Source organism: Thalia democratica, chromosome 2 (assembly GCF_965202585.1).
Source record: "Thalia democratica chromosome 2, ktThaDemo2.hap1.1, whole genome shotgun sequence".
Taxonomy (NCBI): domain Eukaryota; kingdom Metazoa; phylum Chordata; class Thaliacea; order Salpida; family Salpidae; genus Thalia; species Thalia democratica.
In genome coordinates this window covers 55,727,837-55,738,763 of record NC_139166.1, presented here as the reverse complement: position 1 = coordinate 55,738,763, position 10,927 = coordinate 55,727,837, and the positions used below count along the sequence as shown (strand labels likewise).

Below are 10,927 nucleotides of genomic sequence, written 5' to 3'. Positions count from 1 at the left end.
AAAAAATAAAAACAGAGAACCTGGAGATAAAATACATAACTTTTATTTAGAAAAACAATTTTTTTTTTTGGTATTTTTTAGACAAAAACAAAAGTTATACTAAAATGACCATTTTTTCAAATGGTCTTTGCGTCAAAAATAAGCCCAAATATATTTATAATTTTACTTTGTTTAAACGTCAAAGAAACATTCTATTAAATGTAAAAAGAAAATATGCTTTAAAAGTATCAATAAGGAAAATATGCTATGAGGAAGTGAAGCTAAATTTGAAAAAGAGGAAACATGAAATTTTCTGAAAATTTATAGTCGTAAATAACTTATATATTCAATACGATTTTTGAATCGGTGTTCGTAGTTTTGGAAGTATAACATATTTGACGTATTATTTTAGCTTCTAAGTTGATTAAAACCATTCCTGCTTCAATGAAAACTTTGTTTTAACTTTTATGCTAAGTTTGTTACAATTTAGTTACAAAAATAAATGTCGTAATGAAAGTTAAAACTTTAACCGGTAAGAATTTTATTAGATTTTTTTGTATTTCATCGATGATTACACGAAAAATATGTTCTTTAAAAGTAAACACAGTAGCCTTTCACTTAAGTACGTATTTCTTTTGGTACGCACCCCGCCTTCAAGACGCACTTTTCCAGAAAGGCAAAAAAAATTCAAAATAATCTTTTATTCAAAAACATTCAGAATATCTGCAAAAGAAAGGATAATTTAAATGTGACATAATATAAAACGTATAACCATGATTATTTTTTATAAGTAGTGACAAAATAACGCTCTCTTTAATACACAATCTTCACACATCTGTTAAAGAGTTATCTACAAGATTTTATTAAACTTAACGAGCACAAAATTTTTATTGAAAATTGTAACTAGTTTTTGTAGTTTACACCAAACAGTTAACATCATAATAAAGTTGAACATAAAATCGTAACTGGTTGTCCCAGGCCCACCATCTCCAATTAAGGCCTTTAATATGATCTCCTGCCATCACCTAACATTGGGAGGAAACAGCCTGACTGTGACATTTTGACGTTTGAATACCTTGAAATGGTCAGGAGCATTATCCATAAAGAGGATCACTGGAAAGAACTCCTCGTTTAACCACTTCCAGCAGATTTCTTTGCTGACCAAAACTCTTTTTTGGGACATGTACTTCAAAGGCCATGTACTTCCCTTAATGCATGCCGGAGCTTTTGGTTTACCATTCATTGAGCATTGAAATTTGTGGCTTCCTGTTGCGTTTGAACAAGCAATAAAAGAAACTCTTTCTTTTTCCTTTTTGCGACCACGTGCTATTTTATTTGTTTGGCAAAATGTAAGTTTAGTTGGGAACCATTCTAAAGAAGATTCAATGTTTCATCCATGTTATAAATTCTGTCAGCACCATATGTTTTGATTTCATCATACAGCTTGTTCAATTGTTCGAGCAAAGTAAGTCAGGTTTTCTTTGTTCACTTCACCATCTTCAACGTGAAGGTAAAACCCTTCCTTCATTTGCAATCTCTTTGTCTTTTGCAATTATGATCGAAGGTGAAATTGGCAAATTTGCTTTTCTGATCACTGAAATCTAGTCATAAAGCTCAGATTCTAACTCAGGGTACTTAGCAGAAGAAACTGTTAGCTTTTTGCTTTTTCTTTGCTCGGACATTTCAGCAGATCGTCTTTTAATCTCATCTCGGTTCTGCAAAATTTTTCTAATTGCACCTTCACTAACATTAAAGCTTCTTTCAAGATAACGCTTACTAAGTAGATTTTTTCTTTCAAGCTGATTAATGATCTTTAACCTTTCTAACTCAGTTAATCTTTTTTTATCAGCTGACATGACTCAATGCTCTTAAAATATATGAAAAATATTTAGTATTATTTTAGCTTTTTTTATTTTACTTTTTTTAACTTAAAGTTCATATTAATAACTATTAATACATCATAATAATTGATGTTTTGAAAATGTTTGTTAAACACAATGTAGTTTAGAACTTTCCCTCCAACAAAACAAATATGGAAAACATGGCTTGTGTTCTTTTCTATATCATTGACTGACATTGACTTTATGCAGTTAATTATGTATAAATTTTATAGAAACTTTTTATTAAAAAAATAAATTATTTTAAAATCACTAAAAACACTTTCCAAATTAAAATTATGTATTAAATGTTATTATTGATAACATTTATTTAAAGACTAGTTTGTTTGGCTAAATTATTTGATGGCTGGTTGTAAGAAAGCAAAGAAACAACTAAGTTTTTTTTTATACTATGTCGTTAAAAAGTACGCACTACCCGTGCTAAGTATGCATTTTTTGGTCGGGTTCAATTATTTGATGGCTAGTTGTAAGAAAGCCAAGAAACAACTAAGTTTATTTTTAGACTATGTCGTTAAAAAGTACGCACTACCCGTGCTAAGTACGCATTTTTTGGTCGGGTTCAATTTGCGTACTTAAGCGGCAGTCTACTGTAGATACATGCCTAAAAATTATAGCTAAATTTAAGCAATTTCACTATACTTGTTAGTTATTATATAAGAAACAATAAAGTTTGCACAATGTTTATTATAACTCTTTTTATTATTACAAACGTTTTAGTCTGAGAAGTTATAAAAACTAAGCAACTTTTTTGCACCTAAACTATTTATTTATAAATTTAAATCTTTTTTAATGTTTGTTACCTTCATAAAGCCAAAAAAATATTATAAATTTGCAATTTGTTTTAATACCAGCTTATAACTATTTCTATTATTATATAAGTAAATTTTTTTTAATTAAGCTACAAAGTTAAACAAACAAATCATAATATTGGTAATATATATTTTCAAATCTTACCAAATAAGTTTTGTTTTTTTCACTGGTTTGTTGAATTTACAGAAAAGTTTAGCTAGTGTTCTGTTTTAATACTTTTTTTGAAATCAAGTATTTTATTTTAAGTTTTAGTTAGTTCATATTTAAAAAAAACATAAAAAGAAAAGGAAAATGAGAAAAGTCAAAAAACCCACTAGTGGGCGTAATGTTTTATCATTAGCAGAGGTTCGTAACTAAGTAATATAAAACAAAACTTTACGTGATTTTTCATCCTTTAGAATGGCAGCATCCAAAAGTAGCAAGAAAGCAGTAAAGAACGTCCCAGCTGACGGCAAGAAGAAGCGCAGGGCTCGTCGCAAGGAAAGCTTCAGCACCTACGTGTACAAAGTGCTCAAGCAAGTACACCCCGACACTGGAATTTTCAGCAAGGCCATGAGCATCATGAACTCTTTCGTCAACGACATCTTCGAGCGCATTGCCGCTGAAGCTTCACGTTTGGCTCACTACAACAAGCGCTCAACCATCAGCAGTCGCGAAATTCAAACTGTTGTTCGTCTGTTTTTGCCCGGTGAGTTGGCTAAACACGCCGTCTCCGAAGGTACCAAAGCAGTCACCAAGTTCACTAGCTTTAAATAAATAGTTTGTTAAAAGCCAGGTCCTTTTGAGAACCACTCTAAAATGTAAGTAATGTTTTAGAGCGATCACTTAAATTTAACATATTTATAAGTTTTCAACTTTAAATTACGTCTGTCTCCAATATAATATACAATCAAAACAGGGGCGTGTTTTAACTGGTTTCCTGTGAACCTCCTTTAAAAATATCCTTAGAATATCAGTAAAAACGTTATTTATTGACTTCGTTTTGGTTATTTGATAAACTTTGAATAAAGAATGTTGAATTTATAACACTGAAAGATAAAAAAATTGCACTAAAAAAGAATGCTCGTTTTTTCCCAGCTTAAATAGATAACAAAAATTAATTGTGACGTCATAATGAGTAAAAGTTTTAAAGTAGCATATTTTTTCTACGAAACTTTTTACTCAGATGCTCTTAGTTTCCATTATAAATTGTTACTTAGTGTAAATAACTTTTGATTATGTTATGTTTTTGAACTATTAAGTACAATTTTACTTAAAAAATGTCCAATATAATTACTAAAGTTTTATTTTACTTAATTAATTGTATATAATAATGTTGTATGAAGCTTTTGTGTTATGTTGTTATATAATAATGTTGTGTTTGTACTTGAAAATTTATATTGTTTGTTTATGTGTCAACCAACTTGGTTTAAACCTTGAAAAGTTCAATTCAGAGAGTTTTCAAAATCATCTTTAGACAACTACACCACCTGGCAATTTATTTTTTTTAATTTAATGGTATTTTAATATCTTTATTTGAGTTATTCTATTTTTGTATATCTGTTGATTCTTGATTTTTTGAAATTTTCAACCCAAAGAGATTTCAAAACCATCATCAGAATCCCTGCGAACATATGAATAAAATTTAAAGATATTTTAAACTAATTGTATAAGTCTAAACTTTTTTTTTTTGAAATTTCAATTTTTATATATTTAATTACTGGAAAAAAATATTTTTATTATAAATAGATATTTAATGTAAATAGTTAAAAATTTAAAAGACAATTTTGTAAGAACTCTATATATACTAACGTTTAAATCAAAATTGAAATTCTCTTTAATTTTTTTTTATTGTTATGAACTTACAAATTGAATATCAAAATTCAAATATGTTATTAAAAAATATAAATATTACAGATATAACTAACTTACCCTATAAAAAAATATTTTTTTTTATCTAGAAACAATATTATAAAATAATTAAAACTAGAATAAACTTTTAAAAAGATATTTTAATTTAATTGTATAAGTCATTATACAATTATTATTTATTATAAACATTATTTTAGTGAAAATTCAAATTTTATAGATTGAATTACTTGAAAAAAAGTGTTTTTATTATAAATAGATATATAAATAAAAAGAGTTTAAAATTTAAAGAAAGGTTTGTAAGAACTCCATCTATACTAACATGTAGTTCAAAATTGAAATTCTCTTTATAAAAATTTATTCTAGTATTAATTATTTAAGGCATTGTTTCCTGATAAAAAAGTTAAATTTTTATAGAGTAAGTTAGTAAGTATGTTTGTAATATTTTTGTTTTAAATAACAGATTTGAATTTTGATATACAGTTTGTAAGTTCATAATTTTTTTATGTTCTTTTAGTTTTAATTTGTCTAAATTTAATACAGTATAAGACATATAAAAATATAATATTTTTCTATTACTGCTTATATATTGTTTTTTATTTCTAAGCAGAAAAAAAGCATTTTAAACACAGAGTTTTTCGGCAAAAAATTGTGTACTTAACTGGCAGTGCATGCCTAAGAAATGCATACTTAAGCGGCAAATTAAGGACAAAAAAAAATTGTGAATCCCCTTTGAAAAAGTCTAGACACTCTCCTGAGTCAAATTAGCAAAAAAACTATACCTATACTGACTTTGCTGGCTCGGTCATGTTCTGAAGTGGGTGGTGAGCGAATCCCAAAGACTCTGCTCTAATAGAGTAGGTCTTTCGAAAACGCAATTGAGGTCGTCAAAAATTACGTTTTAAGGTAAGCATTCATCTTTTTGTAAAAAAATAGTAACTGATAGTCAATTACCTAAATATTACTATCATAAAAATTTTTTATTTAATGTTAAGACAACATATTTGGCATCTCTGGTTAATGTTATTATTTTTGAAATTTATTCTAAAAACTTAAATAAAAAAAGAATATGCATATCTAGTATTCAAGTTAACTTATCCATGTAATAAAGAAGACAAATTATAAATTTTCTATTCATTTTTTATAAAAAATAATTTGCACACTGAAATTAAAACCTTTAATTGGTTAAACTAATTGAAACATTTATAAAACATGAGTATTAAAATCGAACTATAACATTTAAAGTCTTGACTAATAACTTTTAACTAAAATTTTGAATATTGAATATCAAAAAGTCCTAAATTCGTCTTTTCCACGTCCGTAACTCTTATACCTAAAATAATAAATATACAGCTTTATAAAAATAATGACATATTCAAGATTACAACAGCAGAAAAGACAACAATGATCCGCACAAAACAAACCCCCCCGCAAATCAACTGGAGGAAAAGATCCCCGCCATCAACCTGTCAACAAAACTGCACGCATGACTGCACCAGTAAGTGTAGGTATCAAGAAGCCTCATCGTTACCGACCAGGTATCGTTGCTCTTCGTGATATCCGTCGTTACCAGAAGTCCACTGAGCTTTTGATCCGCAAGTTTCCATTCCAGCGTCTTGTACGTGAGATCGCTCAAGATTACAAGATTGGCTTCCGTTTCCAAAGCAGTGCAGACATGGCACTTCAAGAAGCACCGAAGCTTACTTGGTTAAACTATTCGAGGATCCCAACCTGTGCGCCATCCATGCCAACAGAGTGACCATCATGCCAAAAGATATTCAATTGGCTCGCCGCATTCGTGGTGAACGTCGTTGAAGTACACGATTTGTTAGTAAAACCGGTCCTTTAAAGGGCCACCAATCAAAAACTATTCACAGTAAGTTTAGTTAAAATTGTTTGCGATACTTTGCCTTTTGGCTTCGTCCTTATTAGGACTTATCATGCATATATACTTTTATTGGGTTAGTCTACTTAAAGATCATTCTGAGTTGAAAAAGTAAATTTCATGTTATTTTTAAATATTTTAACTTTAATTTTTGACTCGTTTTTCAAACTTTTTGGGTAACATGGTATGGGTATTTAAAAATAAATAAGGTTAAAAAAATAATAACTGATTTCATTTTTTTAGCAAAGGTTACTAGATAATATGTTTATATTAAAAGCGTAGTAAATTTAAGTACAACACATATGTCAATCAGTTAAAGGTTTTAATTTAAAGTATGTTAAAAAAAAAGAAAATAGTTACTGCTGTTTTGTTAAACGCACGTTTTTAAACACGATAGCAGTCTAAACTCAGATATTTTGGTCAAAGGACCTGGCACATATAAGATATTTTGGACATATTGCTAGTTTATCGTATTTTAGCTTAATATACATTTTAATATATATAGTAATTTGCGTACTTTTTGCTTTAAAGGTTGCAATCAAAGCTCTCGACTTAAAAATAGGAGAATGGTTCAATGTTAAATTTTTAAAATTTTATTACAATACAATGTTTCACTCGTTTAAAAAAAAGAGATCTTCAGTTGTTTAAAATCTGTAAAATTTTATGTAATAACAAGTAGGAAGATATTAGGCTAAACTTGAAATAAAAGAAATTAAAAAGAAAAAAAGTATAACAAAAAACTGAGTAAAATCTAATTAAAACATATAGTTTAAAGTTTTTTTTTTTTTTAAGGTAGAAAAGTTACTAGCATATGATGATTTTAATGTTGTAAGGCTAAATTTAGGAAAATACACGTTACTTAATAATTACACAAACTTAAAACTTAAACAAATAAAAAAAAAAAAAGTAAACAATAAAAAATAAAAAATAAATATACTAACATTTAGTGTATGTTAGTTAAATTGTATGTTACTAACATTAAATGTTAGTATTATTATTTTTTATTTTTTATTGTTTACTTTTTATTTTTTATTTATTTGTTTAAGTTTTAAGTTTGTATAATTATTAAGTAACGTGTATTTTCCTAAATTTAGCCTAACAACATTAAAATCATCATATGCTAGTAACTTTAAACTATAAGTTTTAATTAGATTTTACTCAGTTTTTGTTATACTTTTTTTCTTTTTAACTTCTTTTATTTCAAGTTTAGCCTAATGTCTTCCTACTTGTTATTACATAATTTTTTACAGATTTTAAACAACTGAAAATCTCGTTTTTTTAAACGAGTGAAACATTGTATTGTATATAGTAATTTTACAAATTATATTATATTTATATTTACTTTTACTTAATCATAATATTTTAAAATGTTATAAATCTAAATTTTTTTAAGATTTAAAAAATGAAATGTATTTAATTTATGGACTATAAATATCAATTTTGACAGAAAAAAGGAAACGTTGTGAAAGCAATTTTTACTTTGAAATAAGAACTACCAGTAAAACAATCTTTTCTAAAATAAGTTGAACAAATCAAATTAAGACAGAAAAGCACAAAATTACAAACATAGTAACTGTTTAACTGAAAGTTACTAAGTTTTTATTATGCATGTGTATTAGAAAAAAAACTAATAAGCTTCAAAATTGCACTTATAATGTATATTTTCACTTAATTTTTACTTAAAGTGAAAGGGACATATTTTTTTTCCTTGCAAAAAATAAAATTTTTGTTAAAGAAAAATTGCCACTGTGTTTTTTTATCTACAAAAGTAACTTATATTAGTGCATGGTAGGGATCTAACATTTATTATTAAAACAGTTTTGACTTTTAATGAAATGATCAAATTAAAATATAGTAATACATTCTTTTTTTTTTAAATAATAATTTCAAATATGTTTTTGTTTTATATAGTTTAATAAAAAGTTTCCAATAGAATAAATAATTTTTTTATATTTTTTTTTCAAGGTGGAAAAACATCAGAAAATACTCACTCTCCCCTCTGCAACGATAAACGTTTTCTGTAGGTCAAGAAAGTGAGTTTGAGCTCATCACATGTTATTCCACCTGCCCTATCTTTAAATTTACTAAGAAAAAAAATCCTTTTAACTAAAAATAAAACTAAAAATGTCTATGTAATAAAAATAATTACCTAACTGAAATAAAAACTATTCCTAACCCTTTATTGAAAAAAACCTTTGGTGACACGTCATTTAGCAAACACTCACAAGGTTAAAATCTCAACACTAAAAACCACAAAGTGTGGGAAAATCATGAAACTCAAATCCCCAAGTAAGTATTTGCCCTACAATAAAAACACACCAACAATCCAATCATGTGATCACTGCCACCAGTGTGAACTCACAATCAGCTGTTGCAAACTCAAATAAACAAATATCTAATTTAAAGTATTTAGTTCTAAAAAAAAAACTAATTAGAATAAAGAAATACTGTAAGTAGGAAAAAAATTACTATTTGTATTAAAAATAATATGTATATATATCAACAATAAAGTGAATAAATAATAAGAGTTTTAAAAATTTGTTGTTATTAACTTTGTAAAAAACTCAAAAACAAAAAAAAATAATAATAGTAAAAATAAAATAAAAATAAATAATAAACAAATAAATAAAAATTTTGTATCAACTTTGTACTTTTACATCTAATTTCTAATAAAAAATATAAATAAAGTGAGCTATCTTAAATCTAACACAATAACAAAATTAAAACAAGTAAAATAACTCAGCAATAAACAAAATTTATTACAATAATTTATAAGAATCACTCTTTCATTACCAGGACATTCATAAAATAAAGACCCACACATCACAATCTGATACCGAAATAACAAAAATCAAATTTCAACACAAACAAAAGATACATGTAGAAGCACTCTAGATCTACTCCATGTAGTTATTCAACAAAAAGTTTTTATATCTAAATTTAAAAGGATCTTTTTTAAAGTTTTTAAAAGTTTCAGGGACACTAGACTGAAACTTGGGACCCAGTTCTAGTCTTGTTCTAGGTCTTTCAGTTATAAAATTAATTTTCTTTGAAAATCTTGTATTGTGTGTGTGAACAGAGCTAGCAAGTGTAAATCTATTGTATTCTACATCAAACCCTTTTATAGTATTACGCATAAACTTACTAATTTGCAATTTATACACATCTTTTAATGTTGGCACACCAGTTTTTTAGACAAAGGGTTTGTTGTGGTCAAGGCAGGCACACAACAAACATACCTGATCACTCTTTTTTGCATACAAACAATTGGTTTTAAGTAACAGTCAGCAGCACTACCCCAAACAGATATACAATATTGGATATGCAAATAAAACAAACTATAATATACCATTTTAAGTGTAAATGTGTCCAAATAATATCTCAATTTTGACAAAACATAACAACTCCTAGATTCAATTTCGATTTCAGAAATGTTTCTTCCAATTCAGCTTATCATCTAAAACCACACCTAAGTATTTTATACTATCACTCTGCTAAATAAGAAAACCATTAACCTTGACACTAAATTCACAATTTTTTGAAGTTTTATTAAAAAGCAAAAATTTAGTTTTTGAATAATTAATAAAAAGTTTATTAGCACACAACCATTTATCAACTTTAACCATCTCCTTGTTAATAATTTCATTTAAATACTCAGGATCTATATGTTGGTAGCTCAAGCAGGCATCATCAGCAAACAATCTCAAATTTATCTCAGTAGAGGAAAAAATATCATTAATATACACAAGAAACAACAAAGGACCCAAACAAGAACCTTGTGGTATTCCAACAGTCACAATTTCACTCTCAGACACAACATTGTTTATGACCGTTGATTGACTTCTATCTTTTAAATAATCTTTAAGTAAATTTAACATTGAACCTTTTATATTATAATTTTTAAGTTTAGATATTAGAATTTTATGATTAACCGTGTTAAATGCTTTAGCCAAATCCAAAAATACTGAGCAATTTATTAATTTTCTCTCACCAGCCTCAATTAACTCATCAACAATCTGATTCACAGCTAGTTCAGTCGTACTATTCACTCTAAACTCATACTGTTTTTCATGTAGCACCTCATTCAACAAAAATAATTTTTTGAATCTCTTACACACTAAAAACTCAAAAATTTTTGAAAATTGGGATAAAAGAGAAATAGGTCTGTAGTTGTTAATGTCATTTTTTTTACCAGACCTATAAATAGGGATTACCTCAGCAAATTTAAACGACTTAGGAAACACACCATACTCAACACATTTATTATACAATTTAGAAAGATAAGGAGAAATTATTTTTGCACTGAACTTCACAAAACGAATATTAGGGACATCAGAACGCACACTTTTATTTGGATTTAAAGTTTTAATATAATTCAGAATCTCACTATCAGAAATTTCATTAAAGACAAAATCATTTTTAACTGAATCAGACAAATACTCATCATTCTTTACATAAAAAACATCTTTTCTCTTTTCTAACAAATTGTTAGCAATATTTAAAAATC

The 10,927-nt window shown here is 26.9% G+C and overlaps 1 protein-coding gene and 1 pseudogene across 1 annotated transcript; both read left to right on the top strand.

Annotated features, from left to right (window-relative positions):
- Positions 1-3,086: 3,086 nt before the first annotated feature.
- Positions 3,087-3,443, top strand: LOC145828758 (histone H2B 1-like). Its single transcript, XM_082936508.1, has one exon. It carries the CDS (start codon positions 3,087-3,089, stop codon positions 3,441-3,443), a length of 357 nt encoding a protein of 118 aa, XP_082792634.1.
- Positions 3,444-5,939: 2,496 nt separating this feature from the next.
- On the top strand, positions 5,940-6,350 carry LOC145828757 (histone H3, embryonic-like; annotated as a pseudogene).
- The last annotated feature ends 4,577 nt before the right edge of the window (positions 6,351-10,927 follow it).